This window comes from Alnus glutinosa, chromosome 11 (assembly GCF_958979055.1).
Source record: "Alnus glutinosa chromosome 11, dhAlnGlut1.1, whole genome shotgun sequence".
In the NCBI taxonomy this organism is placed as follows: domain Eukaryota; kingdom Viridiplantae; phylum Streptophyta; class Magnoliopsida; order Fagales; family Betulaceae; genus Alnus; species Alnus glutinosa.
In genome coordinates, this window is record NC_084896.1 from 20,220,461 (window position 1) to 20,246,706 (window position 26,246).

The 26,246-nt window shown below is 33.0% G+C and overlaps 2 protein-coding genes across 3 annotated transcripts; both read left to right on the forward strand.

Moving 5' to 3' along the window:
* Window positions 1-5,108: 5,108 nt before the first annotated feature.
* On the forward strand, window positions 5,109-8,222 carry LOC133882195 (L-type lectin-domain containing receptor kinase IX.1-like). The gene is made up of 2 exons (XM_062321310.1): window positions 5,109-5,374; window positions 6,739-8,222. Exon 2 carries the CDS (start codon window positions 7,492-7,494, stop codon window positions 8,029-8,031), a length of 540 nt encoding a protein of 179 aa, XP_062177294.1. The 5' UTR covers window positions 5,109-5,374; window positions 6,739-7,491; the 3' UTR covers window positions 8,032-8,222.
* A 9,440-nt stretch (window positions 8,223-17,662) lies between these two features.
* Window positions 17,663-21,995, forward strand: LOC133882271 (L-type lectin-domain containing receptor kinase IX.1-like). Of its 2 annotated transcripts, none has more exons than XM_062321399.1 (2): window positions 17,663-20,003; window positions 21,591-21,995. In XM_062321399.1, the coding sequence occupies exon 1, from the start codon at window positions 17,888-17,890 to the stop codon at window positions 19,997-19,999; it is 2,112 nt and encodes a 703-aa protein (XP_062177383.1). In that variant the 5' UTR covers window positions 17,663-17,887; the 3' UTR covers window positions 20,000-20,003; window positions 21,591-21,995. The 2 variants fall into 2 exon arrangements, with proteins under 2 accessions (XP_062177383.1, XP_062177384.1); XM_062321400.1 differs by lacking the exon at window positions 21,591-21,995 and adding an exon at window positions 21,067-21,216.
* The last annotated feature ends 4,251 nt before the right edge of the window (window positions 21,996-26,246 follow it).

Below are 26,246 nucleotides of genomic sequence, written 5' to 3' on the forward strand. Positions count from 1 at the left end.
CAATAACTTGATGAAAATATATTCAATTTTTAATTGTAATATGCCACATTTATAATAAGTAGCATTTCCTAAGCATTTTGATGCTTAATTAGAAATGGGGAATAGGATCCTCTCCAATTTTATTTAATGAAATTGATATTCTCCATTTTAAATAAAATGTCAGAAATTAAAATTGATGCATCTAACGGTGTATATAAAGTCAATGTTGACATGTTTTTCAAAATTTAAAATAATGTAAAATCATGTACACCATTAAATATATTAATTTTAAATCATGACCATAAAATGAATAGCATCCATTTCATTTAAAATTGAGAAGATCCCATTTCTAGGAATGGCCTAAATTCCATAATTTGATAATTTACAATTTATTAAGTAAAGATCAATATTTTAACATTAATAAATATATGTCTATTACTAAGATGGTAATAACCAATAATTTAACATTAAATACGTACCTTTAATTTATCATTCAAGTAAGGATATTATTTATTAATTATCATGTTTTTAATTTTTATAATTGGAAAGTGCATTTTATTGAACAAGTCCTTTGCCACAATTTTAAGGCCTTTAAAACAGCATTTGTCAAAATTTAAAGAAAACACATGTTAACATTTTATACGGCCACTTATCGCAATTCTAAGATATTTTATTGATAGCCAACTTCTACTTTTATATATATATATATATAGTATATGACTTTATTATGATTATGTTCAATCCATCACAAATTCGTAATACAAGAGTGTTAGGTTGTCTATATAAGTTTTGTACGAAGTTCATATTTAAGGTAGAAAACACATACATATGTATACCATTTACACCCTAAAACATTTTGGGCATTACTTAGACTACAATGAGAAATGAAACACAAAGAAGTATGAAAAAAATTGAACACCTAACTAAACAATAAGAATCCCAAGTTAAGTGTACCTCTAACCAACTTAGCGTGTATGCAAAAGTGACGCAAATTGAGAAGTTATAGAGGATGGGGTGAGCAAAAAGAAATTGGTGTAACTATTGCTTGAATTTTGATTATGCCCTCCGTCATAATCATTAGAACCACTAGACATAGAAAGTGACATTGCAAGTCTATTCATTGCAGAAGCAAGACGTGGTGGCCCCGGTATATTTGAAAGGAGAAGAGGCAATGGAGCCTCAAAATTGAGTACATAAATTGTTTGCCTTATTGAAGGCCTAAGGTTTCGATCAGAATGAGCGCACTAAAGCCCAACAATCATCAAACGCTCCATTTATTTTTCATCAAAATCTCCCCCTAGGCTTGGATCAGCTGCTTCAAGTACCTTTCCTATTCCATAAAGCTCCCAAACCCAATCCACCATGACTACTTGATCTTTAGGGGCTTTGGGGCTGATTAGTTTTCTTCCACAAACAATTTTCAAAGAGACAATTCCGAAACTATAAATATCTGACTCCTTACTAGCCTTCCCGGTTGTGACACATTCAGAAGCCATGTAGCCCATAGTGCCTGCCAAAACAGTGGTTTGTGACCCTTTCAAGTGGTCCACAAGCTTAGCTAGCCAAAAATCTCAAAGTTTAGCGTTAAAGTCTGAATCAAGCATAATGTTGCTTGATTTTATATCCCTATGCACAACACATTGCTCCCATTCTTCATGCAGGTAGAGCAACGCTAACGCCAATCCTTGAGCAACTTTGTACCAAATGAACCGGAAAGGATCTGAATCCTGCCATGACACAGTACTACCTCATTCAACTACCAATTGTACGCAAAGGGAAATGCTAAAAAGACAACTTTAGCACAAAAAGGTACAATGGAGTGGAACCCATGTGTGGTGCTCATTTTTACTTGATTTATGTTATTTTATTTTTAAAACAAGGAGAAACCTTTATTATAATATGAGATCCAAAGGGCAAGATATAGTAATTAGGAATACAAAGACTCTTAAAAATGAAGTCCATGACTGAATCCTGACTTGGGGAGCAGCTATTTAAGCAAATTGACAGACAATACAAGTATCTCTTTACACATGAGTTTCACTAGAGGAGATAAGAGAGTGCATATTCTGATATTAAAAAAAAAAAAAAAAAACTATAATTGTCTAATTTAGATCTAAAATCTACCGTAGCCGGCTGCAAAAGTAACAACATAACACAAACTTAAAAAACTAGAACAATAACAAAACAATACTGGCTGGCTAAAATGAGCATAGGAAGTTGCCAGTGACGGCACATGTATACCACACGCCGGCACCAAAAATATTACTATAAGTAAAAAATATTAAAAATAAAATCTAAAAACTAGCCCAAAAACACTTGAAACTAATAAAATAAAATAAAATAAAATCATCCTTGGGGCGAAGCAGCCACCCTAACCGTCTAATCCCATGTGGTGGCCGAACAAATCCAAGTAGGGGGGGGGGGGGGGGGGGGGGGGTGTCTAGGGTTCTTTGGGAGGTACTTTGGTTATCTTCAAATCACATAAACCCAATCAAAAATCTTGAGCCTCCAAAATAAACTATGGTTTTGCTCTGTTTTCATTTGGTTTTTGTTTAATTATAACTCATCCATCCATCCATCAATTTATTGATTATAAACATGGCCATCGGGCCGGCTTTCCCCATGACGTTAGCTTGATATGATTTTGGGTTTTATGGATTGGATTGTTCTTGTTATTTTTGGATTGTTCTTGTTCTTCAGTACATAGTTACAGAGCCATTATTATATGGGGCTCGTGAAGAAATTTGTGGGGCTTTTAAAACCATTATTAGCCTTCAATTCCAAGAAAAATCATATATTTTTTTTTCCTTTTCTGGGGTTGTACAAAAAGTCATATTTCATGCTGAAAGCAATAAATACATGTATATCATGTACAAAAATTGTAAAATAAAGCACGTAAGTTGATGAGTCACAAATATTGTATATTTAAATCTCTTAATTATATTAGTTAAATGTTTAATTTTGTTATTTTCTAATGTCTTTTGTAAGTTTTAATGTTTTAGTATTTTGTAGGACATTGAGATAAAATGACGGTATTTTAATTGAAATTGCAAAGGAGTGGAAAAACCGTCTCGTTTTGACTCACTTTCAAATGTGGAGAGAAATGTATATATATATATATATATATATATATATATATATATATTGGTGGAAATTTTTTGCAAAAGGAGAGACTTGTAGCCGTGAGAACCAAGCTAGACATGAAGTCCATGCAACCAAGACATAATTCTTTCCAAAGGCAGCATGTGGATAGCATTGGGAACCAAGAGAAGGCCATCAGCAACTCCAAAGCTGCTGGACAGCAACTCCAAAGCTGCTGGACAGCAGCATTGAACGCAGCACCCATCAATTCAAAGGCTGGCAGCACTACACTCCTCTCCATGCAGCAACTTCCAAGAGGACAAACCAGCTGGGCAGCACTGAACCAAAACATGCAAACACGTTTCTCCCCATACACTAGTAGCAAGCACTAGAACGTGGAGGACTTGTGGAGCTGCAGCACATCACTTTTCTTTTCTCCAAAGCAGGACCGAACTGCAGCACCGAATGGACAAAAGTTGGAAATCACATGCACTCAGGTCTCTACAATTTAGGGCTTGTTTGGCAAGTGACATTACATAACAGAACAGAGTAGTGGGTTATTAATTTTTGAAATTAGTAAAAAGTGATGATGTGATATAAAATAAAAAGAATTTGTATAAAAAAGTGAAAAAATTTTGTATTGTAGTGAATTTTTTTATTTGAATAGTAATAAAAAATTATTGATGTGATATAAAAATTAAAGTGAAAAAAGTGGGAATGTTTTGATGTTGATTAGTAGTGAAAAGTATAAAAAAATGAAAAAAAAAAAAAAAAGTATATGAACAGTACTGTAATGTATTGTTCCTTGACAAACTACCCCTTAGTCCCTACACGTCATGCAGCTCCCAAAGTGCATTGGACAGCACCATCTCCACCCAACCAAACAGCATCTCTCTTTCCCAAGCTGCTGGACAGCGGCACCTCCCAAAAATCTGGACAGCACATGCACACTTTCCACCCTTCTCCCCTCCATAACGTCTAGCACCAAACATTCATTATTTATTCATTCCAAAACGAGCAGCACGGGCACAATGGATAGGAGAATAGAAAGCATCATTTTAGCTCCAGATTTTAGAGGGATGGCAGCTCATGGCAGAGGGAACTTCAGCTCCAAATTTTCAAAAGATTTTCATGCGTGACTAAAGCTCTCCTTAGGGTTTATAAAACCCTATCCAAGTATTAATAATTTAATTATATTTTTCTTTGGGGATACTTGTTTTGGGCATTGATGATTGTGTAACTATGAGAATTACAATTTCGGTTTTAATGTTAAATGCAATCATGATGAAATATTTATTTTGTCTATGAGAAAGCTTTTTATTTTGATTGTGCTCAAATTATATTTATTGTTAAAAAAATGATAAATGTAATGGTTATGCAATTGTATTATTTAAACATGCAACAAGAGGTTTTGTTGTGGTGAATCGTTATGGATTGTTGGTGTTTAAATGTTTGATTTTAGAATGGGTGATTTGCTTGCTTAGGTGGTTAATAGAAGAGACTTGATGTTTTGATGTTGAAGTTAATATGTTTAGATTCCTTTTGTGTCAATGGAAAAGGTGAATCAATATATGTATAAGGGTTCAATTAAGATCAAGATAATGGGTAATAATGATAAACAAGCAAATAGAATACATTAGTGCATGAAATTATACCTAGCCCGATGTAGTTATTAACCAATTGCTTCATTAAGGTCCTACGACCTAATAATATAGTAAAGCGATAAGTGAGATGATTTAAGGTGAAAGAGTCATAAGATTGTGATATGTCCCAAAATAGCCTTATGGTATTAAAGAACAATTAATAAATTAGCAATATTTTGGGAATACCTAATTAGGTTTTGAATCCATTTGGAATAGTTGAATGTACTATTAAGCTAGGTTTAAACTCAACTTATGTTGTATATATAAATATGTATATACATGTATATGAGTACGATATACCTTATTAACTTAGTAAATAAACAACTAGTCATTTATGGATTAACAATGATAATGAGGCAACAATAATAAGTAAGCTAGTAAAATAAGTAAATACATTTTATGTTAATAAACAAGATACAATAGGAATCAAGAACCAACGGTAAACCTAATAATAGCTTAAGGCACCTAGCTAGCTTTAGAAGCGAGTAATGCAATGTGTAAGCACGCGGGTAGTTTGTGTGTCATAGAGCATGAGTCCAATAGCATAGTCTAAAGCCATAAATATTTGCAGGCACGTGTCATGATGAGAGACTTCAACGTGAACCCCAATCTAGAGTTCAAGTAACCAGAACACGGAGGGATGTTGGAGTCATGAGTCCAATGCAGCCAAGGTGAGTATTCTACTCACTGAGGAATCCTAGGAACTTAGATTTACGTATTGTTGCATTTGATTACATTTGGTTGCATTTATGATTATAGAATTTGTTGGTGAAGATACATGTAATTGAATTGTGAGTTATTGGATTGGGAATTGTAATGATAAGTTGATATTGATAATGATTGGTTGTATTTATGATTATGGAATTTGTTGAGGAAATTGTTTATGATTGAGTTGTGATACATTGGTTTGTAATTGTGTAGATAAATAGATGTTGAGGAATCTTGATTATTTATGATTATGGAATTTGTTGAGGAAATTGTTTATGATTGAGTTGTGATACATTGGTTTGTAATTGTGTAGATAAATAGATGTTGAGGAATCTTGATTGTTTATGATTATGGAATTTATTGAGCAAATTGTTTATGATTGAGATGAGATATATTAGTTTGTAATTGTATGGATAAATGGATGTTGAAATTGTAATGTATTTATGGCTATGGAAGTGTTGGTAAAATATATGTGAATGAGTTATGATATATTTGGATTGAGAATTGTGATGATAAATTGATGTTGTTGAAATTGGAATGTATTGATGGTGGAATTGTGGATGCGTGTAGATGAAAATATTGTTTGGACATACGTGTGTGACAATAGGGGTATGATAAGGTAATTTGGATTAATGAGAACTCGGTAGTTGATAGATGGTAAGTCCAGTGTTGTAGTATCTGGCACAGTGGTAGGCCATAGTGTAGCAGCTCTTGGCTGAGATGAGTGGTAGGCCAGAGGTTAACAGCTCTTGGCTGAGATGTGTGGTAAGCCTAGCATTGAAGCGTTAGCATTAATGAGATAAGTGGTAAGCCTAGCATTGAAGTGCTAGCACTTGTGAGACGTGTGGTAAGCCTAGCATTGAAGTGCTAGCACATGTGAGATGTATGCCTTGCGGGTCGTAGCTTTACGGGCAGTGTTGATGGTAAGCCTAGCATTGAAGTGCTAGCACTAGTGAGATATGTGGTAAGTCTAGCATTGAAGTGCTAGTACACGTGAGATGAATGCCTTGAGAGTCGTAGCTTTACGGGCGGTGTTGACGGTAAGTCTAGCATTGAAGTGCTAGCACTCGTGAGACTTGTGGAATATAGATTATGGTATACGTGGAATGTTGTTAGTAGAAACTGTAATAAGATATAAGTGCGTAATGAATAGCATGACTTGTACTCAATGATGTGTTGTGTGAACTTAATGATTTGTGAATAACGTTGTTGAACCCTGCATGCAATTATGTCTGTGTATATTGTATACTTAGTGAGTCTTATACTACTGAGGTGGTGAACTCATACCTTCACCTGTACGGATGTGGTTAAACCCACAACCGTACAGACTCTGATGCTTTGGCTGCAGGTTCAATGAATCTAATGAATGACGTCGTAGCATAGTACTTGGGATGTTATGACTGATGCCCGACACGACAGTTATAATGGTTGGACTATGGGTTGTTTGCCTTTTGTTAGACTTAGTTTATGGCTCGTGTTGCCTGTGACACTTGTATTTATGAGCCAGTCTTTTGGTATGTATTTAATAACTATGTAAAAGTCTTAAACAGATAGACAGTAATGGCTCTTTTTGTTGTAATTAACTGTTATTTATAGATGCACCTTCCTCTATATTGATAATGTTATTATGTGTTATCCGCTGCGTAGATGGAACTCTGATTATTAGGTACATGTTATGGAATGTGTGCTGTATGTTGGCTGAACGACATGTAGTCGTGCCACTGTGATGACTCATTATATGTTTAAAAAAAAAAAAAAAAAAATGGGTCGTCATACTGGTGCCATGGAAGAGGAGAACTCTTACTTGTCTATGAGTTCATGCCCAATGGAAGTTTAGATTCACATCTTTTTACACAAGATAGCTTATTGATCTGGGCAATGAGGTACAAAGTTGCTCAAGGACTGGCGTTAGCGTTGCTCTACTTGCATGAAGAATGGGAGCAATGCGTTGTGCATAGGGATATAAAATCAAGCAACATTATGCTTGATTCAGATTTTTAACGCTAAACTTGGAGATTTTGGGCTAGCTAGGCTTGTGGATCACTTGAAAGGGTCACAAACCACTGTTTTGGCAGGCACCATGGGCTACATGGCTCATGAATGTGTCACAACCGGGAAGGCTAGTAAGGAGTCAGATGTCTATAGTTTTGGAATTGTCGCTTTGGAAATTGCTTGTGGAAGAAAACCAATCAATCCCAAAGCCCCTGAAGATCAAGTAGTCATGGTGGATTGGGTTTGGGAACTTTATGGAATAGGAAAGGTACTTGAAGCAGCTGATCCAAGGCTAGGGGGAGATTTTGATGAGAAACAAATGGAGCGTTTGATGATTGTTTGGCTTTGGTGTGCTCATCCGAATCGAAACCTTAGGCCTTCAATAAGGCAAACAATTCATGTACTCAATTTTGAGGCTCCATTGCCTCTTCTTCCTTCAAACATACCAGGGCTACCACGTCTTGCTTCTGCAATGAATAGACTTGCAATGTCACTTTCTATGTCTAGTGGTTCTAATGATTATGATGGAGGACAGAATCAAAATTCAAGCAATAGTTACACCAATTCCTCTTTGTTCACCTCATCCTCTACAACTTCTCAATCCACGTCACTTCTACATACGCGCTAAATTGGTCAGAGGTACACTTAACTTGGGATTTTTATTGTGTTGATTAGGTGTTCAATTTTTTTCGTATTTCTTTGTGTTTCATTTCTCATTGTAGTTTAAGTAATGCCCAAAATGTTTTAGGGTGTAAATGGTATACATATGTATGTGTTTTCTACCTTAAATATGAACTTCGTACAAAACTTGTAGACAACCTAACACTCCTGCATTGCGAATTTGTGATGGATTGAACAACGTAATCGGTTTTCAAGGAGAAACTTAATCGGCCGGGGACCACACCTTATGAAGTGGAGGTCACTAGTTCGAATCCCCCCTCCCCCTCTTATGTAGACATGTCAAAAAAAAAAAAAAAATCATAATCATAATAAAGTCATATACCATACATAAAAGCAGAAGCTGGCTGTCAATAAAATAACTTAGAATTACGATAAGTGGCCGTATAAAATGTTAACATGTGTTTTCTTTAAATTTTGACAAATGCCGATTTAAAGGCCTTAAAATTGTGGCATAGGACTTGTTTAGTAAAATGCACTTTCTAATTATAAAAATTAAAAACATGATAATTAATAAATAATATCTTTACTTGAATGATAAATTAAAGGTACGTATTTAATGTTAAATGATTGATTATTATTATATGAGTAATAGACATATATTTATTAATATTAAAATATTGATATTTACTTAATAAATTGTAAATTATCAAATTATGGAATTTAGGCCATTTCTAAGAATAGGATCTTCTAAATTTCAAATAAAATGAATGTTATTTATTTTATGGTCAGGATTTAAAATTAATACATCTAATGATGTACATGATCTCACATTATTTTAAATTTTGAAAAATATGTCAACATTTACTTTATATACACCGTTAGATGCATCAACTTCAATTTCTGACATTTTATTTAAGATGGAGAGTATTCATTTCATTAAATAAAATTTGAGAGGATTCTATTCCCCATTTCTAATTAAGCATTAAAACGCTTGAAAAATGCTATTTATTATAAATATGGCATGTTACAATTAAAAATTGAGTATATTTTTATCAGGTTCTTGCTCTTTATGTTGAAAAAAAGTTTAAGTAAAACGTTGTCTTTTAGTTTTTTGAAAAAGAAGCATCTTCACAAAAGTTAAAAAAAAAAGTTTTTTTTGGAAAGAAAATATTTTCATGTTGTCTTGATGATATATAACATTTTTAATAAATAACATTTTTTTTTTTAGCATTTCTATGACTAAATACGATCTAAATTTTATAATTTGAAAATCTACTAATTAAAAAATTGTAGAAGATTGCTATCCATTTATATCTGGATATCAAAAGGGCGTGAAAACTGAAAATTCAGCTTCAATGCATTGATCGATATCAAAATCCCGTGAAGACTTTATAATATTTTTAAATGTGGTCGTCTTTGAAGTAATTATTGAGTCTAAGATGTCGGCCATGAGACAAGAAAGAAGAGAGTCTAGAGTCTAGACCCCCCCCCCCCCTCCTTTTTTTCTACGTTAATGAGAATACTTTTTTTAAAAAAATAAAATAAAATAAAATTATTGAGTCTAAGATGTCGGCCATGAGACAAGAAAGAAGAGAGTCTAGAGTCTAGACCCCCCCCCCCCTCCTTTTTTTCTACGTTAATGAGAATACTTTTTTTAAAAAAATAAAATAAAATAAAATTATTGAGTCTAAGATGTCGGCCATGAGACGAGAAAGAAGCAAGTCTATAGCGCATGGGGTCACACGATTGTCCCGTGTAGACTACACCCCTCCTTTTTTTTCTTCTTTTTTTTCAAAAAAAAAATGTTTAATTTGCTGGCCTTGGCCAGCTTGCGTACTCAAGTCAAGATATATATATGCTTTGCAATTTGTAAGGGATGTCAAGGCGGAGGTACAAGTAATTTTAAAAGTGCTTTTTTTTTACTTTTTTTTTTGTGTTATTTTTGGGTCTTTCAAAAAATAAGATGATTTTTAAAATCATTATTTGATCAAAATTCAATAGTGATCAATAAAAAGTTTAATAGTGATTTTTAAAGTCATCTCATTTAGACATATTGTGAATGATATATTAGAAAAGTTTCGTATTCCTTGCGCCCTTTTTAGGATGATATATGTTAAGAGTGATGCAAATGCAGCAACTCACGGCCTAGTTAAAAAGGTTGTTTTCCTTATAATAGATTTAACATGGTTGAAAGATATTCGTCCAATAATCTACGATATTGTATGTAGGGAATGTCCTAGCCCTTTGTGTTGAATTTTAACTCAATTGAATTTTATAAATAAAAAGTGAAAGTGTAAAATAAAAAATAAAAATAAAAATAAGACGTGATGTGGATTCAGCGTTTGATGATTGTTAGGCTTTAGTGCACTCATCGTGATTAAAACCTTAGGCTTTCAATAAGACAAACAATTAATGTACAGTATTTTAAGGCTCCATTGACTCTTCTCCCCTCAAATATACTCAGGCCACCACGTCTTGCTCCTACAATGAATAGACATGCAATGTCACTTTTTATGTCTAGTGATTTTAATGATTACGACGGTGGGAGGAATCAATATTCAAACAATAGTTATACCAATTCATCTTTTACAACTTTTCAATCCGCATCACTTCTGAACACGCACTAAACATCTTTGTGTTTGATTTCTCATTTTAGTTTAAGTAATGCTCAAAATTTTTTAGGGTGTAAATGATATACATATGTATGTGTTTTCTACCTTAAATATGAATTTCGTATAATAAATGTATAGACCACCTAATGGTCCTGAATTGTGAACTTGCGATGGATTGAACATCATGGTCATAGTAACATCATATACTATATATAAAAGCATAAGCTAGTCTTCAAGAAAATAACTTAAAAAAAAAAAAAAAAAAAAATACGATAGTTTACAATCTACAATGTTAATAATACTTCATTTGGTTTGCAAAATAAGTATTTTATTGAAAAATGAAGTGGTTATTACCGAGAATAAAAGAGAGTAGAATAAAACGACTATTCCTACTATTTGGTTTGGTGATAACTTATATACATTAACTGGAATCGAATCAAATAAACTTAAAAACCCTCCAAATTATATATATATAGATTTTTTGAAAACTACCAAAGAGATAGGGTGGTCAGGCCATTCCTAATTTCTCATCAAGGGTGGTCTGGCCACCATTGACGACCCTTGGGGGTGGCCATGGCTACCCCTGAGAGACTCTGAGAGTGGTCGTGACCACTCCAAATAAGAATCAATGGTGGCCTATATCACTTCCAAATGCTTTAGGAATGGTTGAACTTTCTCTCCCTCTAAATGTTTTAGGAGTGATTGTATTAACGTTGGTTTAATAAAAAAATTTTAAAAAAAAAATTGAGAATTTTTTTTTTCCTCCATTTTGAAGGAGTCCCAAGATTAAGGTCCCGTTTGAAAACCCCTTGCCCTTCTCTCTCCTTGAGTTTTTTTTTAAATGATTGAAAATTAAAATTGATGTGATATAAAGTTGATATAATTTATATGAAAAATTGAAAACAAAATTTGTATTGTAGTAAATTTTTTATTTAAAAAGTAATAAAAAAGTATTGATTTGATATAAAAAATGAAAAAAGTTAAAGAATGTTTTGAAGTTAATATTTTTTTGAAAAAAAGGAATGGGAAGGAAAGAAGATTAAAGATGCCAAAATATAAGAGCATAAGATTGAATGCAGCCATAATGGCTAATCCCGTACCCCCTACACCCTTGGGGTAGGAGCCTAGGAGGTAGTGCTGGTACATTGATCATATCCAAATACTGTAGGTTGACACGTACTCTGGAATTGCCGAATGTGATGACCAGGATTGATGGTGGTACTTCAATTACCCGATGACTAGTTGGTGAATGCAACTGAGCTAATAGCGGAGGCCCAACTCCCAACAAAAGGCATCATTCATGGGTGGGTCTTGATCAAATGATTCAAATCCTCCTATTGTACGAATTGAAAAGAAATCCTTACAAGATTTGCCATTTATTTGATCAGATGATATGAAACAGATCCGAAGTTCCGAACAGGGATAAAAGGAGTCAACATTAACGACCAAAACAAAAAACAAAGAAATAATTACCTTAAACTTCGAGCTTGCTTATAAAAAAAGTTGATTAGGTGATATGTACAGCCTACAGGTCTGAACAGGGAGATCCAAGAGGCTAAAAGGGTCAAGTCCAAAAAAAAATAGAAAGGTCTCCGATGCGGTCCTTCCGGGCTAATCAAATAGATTAATGTCAATTAAATTGAAATAGGATAAGAACGTGGAAAAATTTACTCGACAGAAACTTCTAGCCGGCCTCGTGATTAAAGACTTTTTAGTTTACTTAATTATTTACTTAAGAGAAATGTAGGATCTCGTTTTCTTGCCGTCCCTATATAAGAAATGTGCAAATTTATTATTAAATTTATAGACCACATCTATATTTTACAAATTTAATAATAAATTTACAAATAAAAAGAATATACAAGAAGATAATACCAAACACAATTTATTAAATTGGAAGTTAAAGTTAGCTAGTAGATATGGTAGGACTACTTACCTAGATGGTCATAAAATCCTCCAAATGGTATAGAGATGTCTTTTGGGAGTAAATAATTGTCCTCCAATTGAATGATTTTGTAATAAAAATCAGTCATTAAATCAGGTGTTAAAGTATTGATGAAATGATTAAATTTACCATTTCTTATCAGCTTAAATGTTTTAAGATAATTGTTAGGATTAAGTACACTTTTAGTCCCTGAGTTTTGGAAACTTTATTTTTTAGTACTTGAGTTTCAATTCGCATCACAGATGGCACCTCAATTTTAGAAAAAGACCGAATTAATACCTCGGTTAAGTTTTCTATCCAAAAATTAATGACCCACCACGTGTTGTAGAATAAAAAAAATAAAAAATCTTTTAAAATTAATTAAAAAAATAAAAAACTTAAAAAAAATAATACAAAATTGAAAAAAAAAAAAAAAAAAAAAAAAAAAAGGAAAAAGAAGTGGGGTCCACCATAGGGGTGGCCGGCCACCCCCATTTTGGCCAAGGGGGTGGCTCAGCCACTCTCTTGGCCAACCTGAGGTGGTCAAACCACCTTATGGCAAAAAAAAATAAAAAAAAATAAATCAAGGGTTTTGACCCTTTGGGGTTTTTGGCTACCCCCAAGCCAGCTGGTCTAAGGGTGGTCAAACCACCCTCGTGGCCCATGAGGGGTGGTTCGGCCACTCCATGGTAGAAAAATAAAAAATAAAAATTCAAGGGTTTTGGCTCTTGGGGGTGGCCGAACCACACCCAAGGGTCAAAACCCTCTAAAATAATTTAGAATGTTTGCCCATGGGAGTGGCCGAACCACCCCCGTGGCCCTTGCAATGGCCAAAATGCTTCATTTTTTTTTGTCGTGGGGTGGCCAAACCATCTATGGACTAGTCATGTGAAAGCCACTCTTATTTTATTTTATTTTTTTCCATTTTTTTTAAGTCTTTAATAATTTTTTTATCTTTTTTTTTTAAAAAAATTTATAATTAATTTTGAATGATTTTTTATTTTGTTATTTTGTAATTTGTTATATGTGACATGTGCGTTGACACGTGGCGGAATGTTAGTTTTTAGATGGAAAAAATTGATCGAAATACTAATTCGATATTTTTCCAAAATTGAAGTATTGTTTGTGATGCGAATTGAAACTCAAGGACTAAAAAAATAAAGTTTTCAAAACTCAGGAACCAAAAATGTGTTTAACCCTAATTGTTAATTTAATATGATTTCAGAGTCAAAAGTTATGAGTTCAAGCTTTGACTCCATATTTACCACCCGTTTTAGTTAAATATTTTCTTAAACTTTTAGCATAAGTAATAATTTAACGCCATACCATTTAACTGTATGACAGTTATACAAAAGCCTTCTAAATAGAGTATCTACTCTTTTGTTTATGTTGGCATTCACTTAGAAAGATATGGTATTTGCTAACTCGTTTTAAAAACGATAATTGTGTGAAGTGATATAAAGATAGGAGGAGTTTTGAATTTTTATTTTGGGTGAATTTATTTTTTGGTTTGAAATGAAACAAAAAAAAAGGAAAAAAGAAAAAAGAAATAGCAAACAGGGCTATAATTCACTGGCCTTTATCAAATTGACAATTGAAGAAAATATATTCGTATAGCCGTATTAGCATTACGAGGGGCCAGGTGAGATGTAATGAAGTCAACTCAAGCTTGCAAAATTGAAACCAAGGATCCTATTTATTTTGGGGAATTGAGCGGATTGATTTTTTATGAATAAAGTAAATATAACACAGTCCAAAGATTTATTTATGGGAAAAGTATACATAATCCCCTCAAACTACCACATCATTGTCAATGTACCCCCAAACTACCAATTGTGTCAATCTCCCCCCTTAAACTACCAGAAAATGCCAATGTCCCCTTAATGACAAAAATGCCCTTCATAAAATTATTAAAATAAAATAAAAACTAAAAAAAATTATTAAAAAAATATAAAATAACAAAAAATTATTCCAACAAAAAAATTAAAAATTAAAACTGTTTTTTATTATTTTTTCAAATAATAATTTTCAGTTTTTTTTTTCTTTTTTTTTTTTTAAAAAAAAATTTGTTCTTTTTCGTTTTTTTAATTAAATAAAAACTGGTTTTTTTTTCATTTGTTTTATTTTTTTAAAATAAATAAATAAATTTCAGTTATTTTTTGTTTTTTCTTTAAAAAAAAAATTGTTCTTTTTCGTTTTTTAATTTAATAAAAACTGGTTTTTTTTTTCATTTGTTTTATTTTTTTAAAATAAATAAATTTCAGTTATTTTTTGTTTTTTTGTTTAAAAAAATTTGTTATTTTTCGTTTTTTAATTTAATAAAAACTGGTTTTTCTTTTTTATTTTTTTCATTTGATTTTTTTTTTTAAAAAAAAAAAATCAGTTATTTTTTGTTTACTTTTTTTAAAAAAAAAAATTAAAAAATTTGTTCTTTTTTTTTAAAATATTTTTTTTTTCGCTTTTTATTTAATTTAATTTTTAATTTTTTTAAGTTTTTTAGTTTTAGTTTTAATTTTTTTTGAATTTAAGAGGACATTTTTGTCTTATTCAAAAAAAAAATTAGGGTCATTTTTATCTTTTTGTTGGTCTTAGGGGGGACATTGACATTTTCTGGTAGTTTAAGGGGGGAGATTGACACAATTGGTAGTTTAGGGGGTACATTGACAATTGAGTGGTAGTTTGAGGGGGTTATGTGTACTTTTCCCTTTATTTATTTATTTATTTGTAACACAATCTTTTGAACTTAAATGTAAGAACTAAGAAGAGGATTATGATCCACTATAATTTTAAAGAAATTTTAAATTTTTAAATTACATAATTTTTACCATTTCTAGGTATCGAAATGTTTGAAAAATGTCAGCTATTAAAAATGTGGCATGTTACGATTATAAAATTAAGTATATTTTCATTAGGTTCTTAATCTCTATGTTGTAAAAAAGTTTTGAGCAAAAAAATGTATTTTAATCTTATGAAGAAGAAACGTCTTTGTAAAAGTGAAAATAAAGTTTTTTGGGAAGAAAATTATATATTTCTAGATGTCTCGATAACATGACACATTTTTAATAAGTGTCATTTTTCAAGCGTTTCGATATCGAAAAATGTCTAAGTTGCGTAATTTGATAATTTATAATTTCTTTAAAATTGTAGGGGATCTTGATCCCCTTGTTTCAAGAATAAAACTTTATCCCCCATTTTGAACTAGCAAAGGATCGGAGATGAATAGTTTTTTTCCATCTTCTTATCTAGCATTTAATTCAATTGTCATGAATAACTTTAATAATATTTTTTGATTACCTTATTTAATGCGATTCATTTTTTTAAAACCTTATTTCAAGAATATATGGAACGTTAAACTTGAAGAATCAGTTTTTAATGGTATGAATTAAGTTTTTGCTGCAACCTGGGTCTCCACCGTGTGATTTTAGAAGGTAATTCTTTGACCGTTGTCTCGGCACTGCACAGAGAGGGCCCTAGCTGGAGCAAAGTGACTTATCTCTCTCTCAAGGAGTGCTGCCGAAACCTCACTCCTACTGGACACTCCTCTTCTCCTCTTTTGTTTTTGTTTTTTCGCACACTACTCTAAGGGACCGAATGGAGCTCTCAGTTCTTCTTGCAACAACAAGCTTTTTTCTCCTTTTTTTTCTTCACTCTCTCGAAGCTTCTTCACAAAACACATACACGTGGACTAAAATAAGTGAAAAGAAAATAAATAAGAAAAACCAAAATTAGGAAAGCTTTCTCCGTTACCGATTACCGGTCGGTTATAACCAGTTGGATTTTCACCCCTAGATAATAACACTAGTGTATCTCATCGGTAGACTTTTAATCTTTCTAAAGACTTGAGAAACCATTTATGTGTAATAGTGTATCTCACTGGGAGGTTGAGGAAAATTTACCACATATATAACTGCATCAAGATTATTGCAAGAGGGAAGATTATGTTTCTGGAGTCATAAACATTAGCAGATTAAGTAGACAGATTACCAGCTTGGGTGTTGGTAGTATCTTCGGTAAGGTTAGGTTAAGTCATCGCTTAATTGACGTGAGGGAGCACTTACAGTTTTTACCTGTCTAACCTCCTTTTATCATTGGTTCTCAATAGACAAATGCTATGGTAGTATTATAGTCATGCCTAGGTGAAGATGCTAAAGGGTAGCAATTCTGTTGGCGTTCTCCTGTTTTTGTTTTTTTTTGTTTTTTTTTTTTCTTGAAATTAAAAAAGAAAAAAAAAGGGGGGGACAAACCCCAGAAATGGCCGGAGGTAACACGCAATCATTTAAAAAAAAAAAAAAGATAAAGGGACATTTAAAATCTGGGCAAAATTTAAGGGCTAATTATCTTCTTGAAATTGAAAACCTAAAATTAAATTGAAATAAGATAATAATTTAGATACCAAGTGTGATTTTTTTTTTTGATAAATTAAAGTTACGTATTTAATGTTCAACAACCCCGAAGACTTTTTAATCATCTTAAATGTGCACATACAATTAATATTGACACATATTTTTTAAGAAAATAAAATGATGTGGCATCGTGTACGCCATTAAATATAATAGCAAATTTTGACCATGAAATAAAAATGATTCTATTCTAATTTGAAGTGGCTTAGAGTATTAGTAGCAGTTTCTTTAAATGAAGGAAAAACTCTTAAAAATTATATTTGGTGTTTCCTAAAACAAGGGAACCAAATGTGATACCCTAAATCTATGGTAGCATTTTTGCTTAAGTTAACATAATTTTAATATAAAAGTCTTTCTTTTTCTCTCCATTTTTTTCTACTATTTAATTTAAAGAATATTTAAATGATATGAAGAAAGGATAAGAGAAAGTATTGTAAAGTTTATTTGAATAGGAAAATAAAACGTAGTTTAGTTTATTTAAAGAAAATCTCAGCGAATCTGTTGCTAATAGTAAATGTATGTTAAAATAGTAATTTATTACCTTTAGATTACTAGTCGTTTTTCTTATATATATATATATATTAAAAAATAATAATTATGTGTATATTGTGTTGAATAACAATTATTTGTGTCCAAGGGTCAGTTTTTCTGACACTTTTGAATTATTGAACGTTTATCATTTTGACTGAACACACCATCTACGACTGAACACACCATTTACGACTTGAGTTCCGTTTCAGCCAATATTCAAACCTGCTTTGTTTGGTAAGAAAGACCTTATCTACACTGTACACACAAATCCCCGCAAATGGTTGGCTAGTCCTGGAGAAGTTTTTCACCAGCAATCGGTCTCCCTACTCAAACCACAGCTTATACAATCTCCAATTTCTTCTCATCAGACCAAACCTCCCCTTCCAAGTTCCAATCATGACTTTCTACATCTTCAAAATCAAACACCTCCCATTTCCAAAGCCCCTAATTCTCGTTTATCTCTTATTAATGTTCACCGATTTCTTCTCACCACTTCGCCCATTTACAAGTGCTTTATCCTTCAACTTCCCCAGTTTCAATTCTTGTAACGCTGACTCCCCTCTAAGATGTGACAGATCTTACATTGAAGACCAAGGCATCCGACTCACCGGCATCGGTTTCAATCAATTGGCTACAACGTCTGTTGGCCGAGCCACGTATGTCAGACCCATGTACTTGTGGGACAAGGCATCCGGAAATCTTACAGATTTCACTACCCATTTTTCCTTTGTCATTGATTCGCGAGAGAATGCTGTTATTACTAACTATGGAGATGGGCTAGCGTTCTTCCTTGCACCAGATGGTTCGACTACTACTGCAGACAGCGATGGTGGCGCTTTGGGTCTTGGTAGGCGTAGCCAGATATTAAACACGACGGAGAATCATTTTGTGGCGGTGGAGTTTGACACCTATTCAAACAGATTGGATCCGCCCGGAGTACATGTAGGTATTGATATAAACTCCACGCAATCTGTTGCTAATGTCTCATGGTTGGGGGCTAATATTTCTATTACGGAAGGGAGAACTAATGAAGCTCGGATTACTTATAATTCTACTTCTCATAATTTGAGTGTTCTCTTCACTGGTCTTATAAACAATACTATAGTATGGCAGTCCCTTTCTTATAAGATTGATTTGAGAGATTATCTGCCTGAATGGGTAACTTTTGGATTCACAGCCGCAACAGGAGCAGATCCTGCAATACATACCATTCGCACATGGAATTTTACTTCAACTTTGGAAGATATTGTAACCGAACCAAGGAAAAACAACAGGTTGGGATTAGCCATTGGGTTGGGTGTTGGGGGGCCTTTTTTGGTTGGTGGGTTTGCTTTAATTCTGTTTTGCTTGTGGAAGAGGAATAAGAGTTATACAGAAGAGGATCTTGCCTTTGATAGGAGCATGGATGACGAATTTCAAAGAGAAACAGGACCAAAGAGGTTCTCATTTAAAGAATTGGCTCATGCCACCAATAATTTCAATGATGAAGAGAAGCTGGGTGAGGGTGGATTTGGCGGGGTTTATAGAGGATTTTTAAGGGAGTCAAATTCCTTCGTTGCTGTTAAAAGGGTGTCAAAAGGGTCCAAACAAGGGATAAAGGAGTATGCATCAGAAGTAAAAATCATAAGTCAATTGAGACATAGGAATTTGGTGCAACTCATTGGCTGGTGCCATGAAAGAGGAGAACTCTTACTCATTTATGAGTTCATGCCCAATGGAAGCTTAGACTCACATCTTTTTACAGAAAAAAGCTTATTGATATGGGCAACGAGGTACAAGGTTGCTCAAGGACTGGCATCGGCCTTGCTTTACTTGCACGAAGAATGGGAGCAATGCGTTGTGCATAGGGATATAAAATCAAGCAACATTATGCTCGATTCAGAGTTTAACGCTAAACTTGGAGATTTTGGGTTAGCTAGGCTTGTGGATCACTTGAAAGGGTCACAAACCACTGTTTTGGCAGGCACCATGGGCTACATGGCTCCTGAATGTGTCACAACCGGGAAGGCTAGTAAGGAGTCAGATGTCTATAGTTTCGGAATTGTCGCTCTGGAAATTGCTTGCGGAAGAAAACCAATCAAGTACAATGCCCCTGAAGATCAAGTAGTCATGGTGCAGTGGGTTTGGGAGCTCTATGGAATTGGAAAGGTACTTGAAGCAGCTGACCCACAGCTTGGTGGAGATTTTGATGAGCAGCAAATGGAGCGCTTGATGACTGTTGGGCTTTGGTGTGCTCACCCTGATCGCGACCTTAGGCCTTCAATAAGACAAACAATTCATGTTCTCAATTTTGAGACTCCATTGCCTGTTCTCCCATCAAATATGCCGAGGCTAGAACATCTTGCTCCAACAGTGAATAGACATGCAATGTCACTTTCTATGTCCAGTGCTGCTACTAATTATGAGGGAGGACAAAATCAATATTCAGGCAATAGTTACACCAATTCCACTGTGTTCACTTCATCCTCTACAGCTTCTCAATCTTCATCGCTTCTGCATACGCGTTAAATTGGTAAGAGATACACTTAATTTGAGATTCTTTTTGATTGTTTAGGTGTTCAAATTTTCTCCTACATTATCACTTATGATGTGCTTATTCTGTACTTCAATAATAATAATACCACTCGCAATAGCACGAGTCACTGTATAACAGTGTCTATATTGAGGGTGTCGATCCATAGGGATTGTATTGGTTGCGTATATCAAGCTTTAATAAAATCAATCCTAATTATTCCCTTAGAAAAATATTGTTTTTGTGATTTTTAATTTATAAACTAACAACGAAAATTAAATACTGAAAAATAAATTAAAATTGAACTTTATGAGATGGAAACTAAGGAATTGATTTCACCACTAACCTTGTACCAATGGCTATCATATTAACATGAGACATTCATTTTAGGCTTGATATTATTTGTGTGTGGGTGTCAAGCACACAACAAATTGTTAAGAAAATACTATCATTAATAAATATGTATAATCCATATTTGTCAAGCATGGACTATTAAATTTATTAATTTAGTTACACACAAACAATGATTAAGTGTAGCTTATCTTAGGATTAGTACAAATCATCTACCTAAATTACTCTAACCTAAAATGTAGCATGATTTGTCTATCCTAGGCATGAACTAGCTATCAAAACCTCTTGTTGCATGTTTAAATAATACAATTGCATAACCATTACATTTATCATTTTTTTAACAATAAATATAATTTGAGCACAATCAAAATAAAAAGCTTTCTCATAGACAAAATAAATATTTCATCATGATTGCATTTAACATTAAAACCGAAATTGTAATTCTCATAGTTACACAATCATCAATGCCCAAAACAAGTATCCCCAAAGAAAAATATAATTAAATTATTAATACTTGGATAGGGTTTTATAAACCCTAAGGAGAGCTTTAGTCACGCATGAAAATCTTTTGAAAATTTGGAGCTGAAGTTCCCTCTGCCATGAGCTGCCATCCCTCTAAAATCTGGAGCTAAAATGATGCTTTCTATTCTCCTATCCATTGTGCCCGTGCTGCTCGTTTTGGAATGAATAAATAATGAATGTTTGGTGCTAGACGTTATGGAGGGGAGAAGGGTGGAAAGTGTGCATGTGCTGTCCAGATTTTTGGGAGGTGCCGCTGTCCAGCAGCTTGGGAAAGAGAGATGCTGTTTGGTTGGGTGGAGATGGTGCTGTCCAATGCACTTTGGGAGCTGCATGACGTGTAGGGACTAAGGGGTAGTTTGTCAAGGAACAATACATTACAGTACTGTTCATATACTTTTTTTTTTTTTTTCATTTTTTTATACTTTTCACTACTAATCAACATCAAAACATTCCCACTTTTTTCACTTTAATTTTTATATCACATCAATAATTTTTTATTACTATTCAAATAAAAAAATTCACTACAATACAAAATTTTTTCACTTTTTTATACAAATTCTTTTTATTTTATATCACATCATCACTTTTTACTAATTTCAAAAATTAATAACCCACTACTCTGTTCTGTTATGTAATGTCACTTGCCAAACAAGCCCTAAATTGTAGAGACCTGAGTGCATGTGATTTCCAACTTTTGTCCATTCGGTGCTGCAGTTCGGTCCTGCTTTGGAGAAAAGAAAAGTGATGTGCTGCAGCTCCACAAGTCCTCCACGTTCTAGTGCTTGCTACTAGTGTATGGGGAGAAACGTGTTTGCATGTTTTGGTTCAGTGCTGCCCAGCTGGTTTGTCCTCTTGGAAGTTGCTGCATGGAGAGGAGTGTAGTGCTGCCAGCCTTTGAATTGATGGGTGCTGCGTTCAATGCTGCTGTCCAGCAGCTTTGGAGTTGCTGTCCAGCAGCTTTGGAGTTGCTGATGGCCTTCTCTTGGTTCCCAATGCTATCCACATGCTGCCTTTGGAAAGAATTATGTCTTGGTTGCATGGACTTCATGTCTAGCTTGGTTCTCACGGCTACAAGTCTCTCCTTTTGCAAAAAATTTCCACCAATATATATATATATATATATATATATATATATATATATACATTTCTCTCCACATTTGAAAGTGAGTCAAAACGAGACGGTTTTTCCACTCCTTTGCAATTTCAATTAAAATACCGTCATTTTATCTCAATGTCCTACAAAATACTAAAACATTAAAACTTACAAAAGACATTAGAAAATAACAAAATTAAACATTTAACTAATATAATTAAGAGATTTAAATATACAATATTTGTGACTCATCAACTTACGTGCTTTATTTTACAATTTTTGTACATGATATACATGTATTTATTGCTTTCAGCATGAAATATGACTTTTTGTACAACCCCAGAAAAGGAAAAAAAAATATATGATTTTTCTTGGAATTGAAGGCTAATAATGGTTTTAAAAGCCCCACAAATTTCTTCACGAGCCCCATATAATAATGGCTCTGTAACTATGTACTGAAGAACAAGAACAATCCAAAAATAACAAGAACAATCCAATCCATAAAACCCAAAATCATATCAAGCTAACGTCATGGGGAAAGCCGGCCCGATGGCCATGTTTATAATCAATAAATTGATGGATGGATGGATGAGTTATAATTAAACAAAAACCAAATGAAAACAGAGCAAAACCATAGTTTATTTTGGAGGCTCAAGATTTTTGATTGGGTTTATGTGATTTGAAGATAACCAAAGTACCTCCCAAAGAACCCTAGACACCCCACCCCCCCCCCCCTACTTGGATTTGTTCGGCCACCACATGGGATTAGACGGTTAGAGGGTGGCTGCTTCGCCCCAAGGATGATTTTATTTTATTTTATTTTATTAGTTTCAAGTGTTTTTGGGCTAGTTTTTAGATTTTATTTTTAATATTTTTTACTTATAGTAATATTTTTGGTGCCGGCGTGTGGTATACATGTGCCGTCACTGGCAACTTCCTATGCTCATTTTAGCCAGCCAGTATTGTTTTGTTATTGTTCTAGTTTTTTAAGTTTGTGTTATGTTGTTACTTTTGCAGCCGGCTACGGTAGATTTTAGATCTAAATTAGACAATTATAGTTTTTTTTTTTTTTTTTTAATATCAGAATATACACTCTCTTATCTCCTCTAGTGAAACTCATGTGTAAAGAGATACTTGTATTGTCTGTCAATTTGCTTAAATAGCTGCTCCCCAAGTCAGGATTCAGTCATGGACTTCATTTTTAAGAGTCTTTGTATTCCTAATTACTATATCTTGCCCTTTGGATCTCATATTATAATAAAGGTTTTCTCCTTGTTTTAAAAATAAAATAACATAAATCAAGTAAAAATGAGCACCACACATGGGTTCCACTCCATTGTACCTTTTTGTGCTAAAGTTGTCTTTTTAGCATTTCCCTTTGCGTACAATTGGTAGTTGAATGAGGTAGTACTGTGTCATGGCAGGATTCGGATCCTTTCCGGTTCATTTGGTACAAAGTTGCTCAAGGATTGGCGTTAGCGTTGCTCTACCTGCATGAAGAATGGGAGCAATGTGTTGTGCATAGGGATATAAAATCAAGCAACATTATGCTTGATTCAGACTTTAACGCTAAACTTTGAGATTTTTGGCTAGCTAAGCTTGTGGACCACTTGAAAGGGTCACAAACCACTGTTTTGGCAGGCACTATGGGCTACATGGCTTCTGAATGTGTCACAACCGGGAAGGCTAGTAAGGAGTCAGATATTTATAGTTTCGGAATTGTCTCTTTGAAAATTGTTTGTGGAAGAAAACTAATCAGCCCCAAAGCCCCTAAAGATCAAGTAGTCATGGTGGATTGGGTTTGGGAGCTTTATGGAATAGGAAAGGTACTTGAAGCAGCTGATCCAAGCCTAGGGGGAGATTTTGATGAAAAATAAATGGAGCGTTTGATGATTGTTGGGCTTTAGTGCGCTCATTCTGATCGAAACCTTAGGCCTTCAATAAGGCAAACAATTTATGTACTCAATTTTGAGGCTCCATTGCCTCTTCTCCTTTCAAATATACCGGGGCCACCACGTCTTGCTTCTGCAATGAATAGACTTGCAATGTCACTTTCTATGTCTAGTGGTTCTAATGATTATGACGGAGGGCATAATCAAAATTCAAGCAATAGTTACACCAATTTCTTTTTGCTCACCCCATCCTCTATAACTTCTCAATTTGCGTCACTTTTGCATACACGCTAAGTTGGTTAGAGGTACACTTAACTTGGGATTCTTATTGTTTAGTTAGGTGTTCAATTTTTTTCATACTTCTTTGTGTTTCATTTCTCATTGTAGTCTAAGTAATGCCCAAAATGTTTTAGGGTGTAAATGGTATACATATGTATGTGTTTTCTACCTTAAATATGAACTTCGTACAAAACTTATATAGACAACCTAACACTCTTGTATTACGAATTTGTGATGGATTGAACATAATCATAATAAAGTCATATACTATATATATATATATATAAAAGTAGAAGTTGGCTATCAATAAAATATCTTAGAATTGCGATAAGTGGCCGTATAAAATGTTAACATGTGTTTTCTTTAAATTTTGACAAATGCTGTTTTAAAGGCCTTAAAATTGTGGCAAAGGACTTGTTCAATAAAATGCACTTTCCAATTATAAAAATTAAAAACATGATAATTAATAAATAATATCCTTACTTGAATGATAAATTAAAGGTACGTATTTAATGTTAAATTATTGGTTATTACCATCTTAGTAATAGACATATATTTATTAATGTTAAAATATTGATCTTTACTTAATAAATTGTAAATTATCAAATTATGGAATTTAGGCCATTCCTAGAAATGGGATCTTCTCAATTTTAAATGAAATGGATGCTATTCATTTTATGGTCATGATTTAAAATTAATATATTTAATGGTGTACATGATTTTACATTATTTTAAATTTTGAAAAACATGTCAACATTGACTTTATATACACCGTTAGATGCATCAATTTTAATTTCTGACATTTTATTTAAAATGGAGAATATCAATTTCATTAAATAAAATTGGAGAGGATCCTATTCCCCATTTCTAATTAAGCATCAAAATGCTTAGGAAATGCTACTTATTATAAATGTGGCATATTACAATTAAAAATTGAATATATTTTCATCAAGTTATTGCTTTTTATATTGAAAAAAAATTTAAGTAAATCGCTATCTTTTAGTTTTCTGAAAAAGAAACATCTTACTAAAAGTGAAAAAGAAGTTTTTTTGGAAAGAAAATATTTTCAAGTTGTCTCGATAATATACTACATTTTTAATAAATAATTTTTTTTTTTTTTTTAGCCTTTTAATACTTAAAAACGATCTGAATTTTATAATTTGAAAATCTACTAGTTTTAAAAAATTGTAGAAGATTACCATCCATTTATATATGGATATCAAAAGCGCGTGAAAACTGAAAATTCAGCTTCAATGCATTGATTTTGAAATTTAAATATTTTAAATTTAAATTTATAATATTTTAAATGTGGTCGTCTATAAAGTAATTATTGAGTCTAAGATGTCGGCCATGAGACGAGAAAGAAGAAAGTCTGCACATGGGGTCTCACAATTGTCCCGTGTAGACTAGACCCCCCTCCCCCCCTTTTTTTTTTTCTAAAAAGAAAAAAAATCACAAATGTTTAATTTGCTGGCCTTGACCAGCTTGATTGCTCAAGTCAAGATATATATATATATATATATATATGCTTTGCAATTTGGATGGAGGTACGGATAATTTTAAAAGTTATATTTTTTATTTAATTTTTGTTATTTTTTTATTTATAAAAAAATAAGATAATTTTTAAAATTATTATTTCATTAAAATTTAATAGTGATTAATAAAAAATTTAAAATAATTTTAAAATTTGTTTTATTTAGACGTATTGTAACGATATATTAAAAAAATTTTGTATTCCTCCCAACTCCCAACAAAAGGCATCATTTATGGGTGGGTCTTGATCAAATGATTTAAATCCTCCTATTGTACGAATTGTAAAAGAAATCATCCTTACAAGATTTGCCATTTATTTGATTAGATGATATGAAACAGATCCGAACAGGGACAAAAGGAGTCAACATTAACGACCAAAACAAAAAACAAAGAAATAATTACCTTAAACTTCGAGCTTGCTTATAAAAAAAGTTGATTAGGTGATATGTACAGCCTACAGGTCTGAACAGGGAGATCCGAGAGGCTAAAAGGGTCAAGTCCAAAAAAAATAGAAAGGTCTCCGATGCGGTCCTTCCGGGCTAATCAAATAGATTAATGTCAATTAAATTGAAA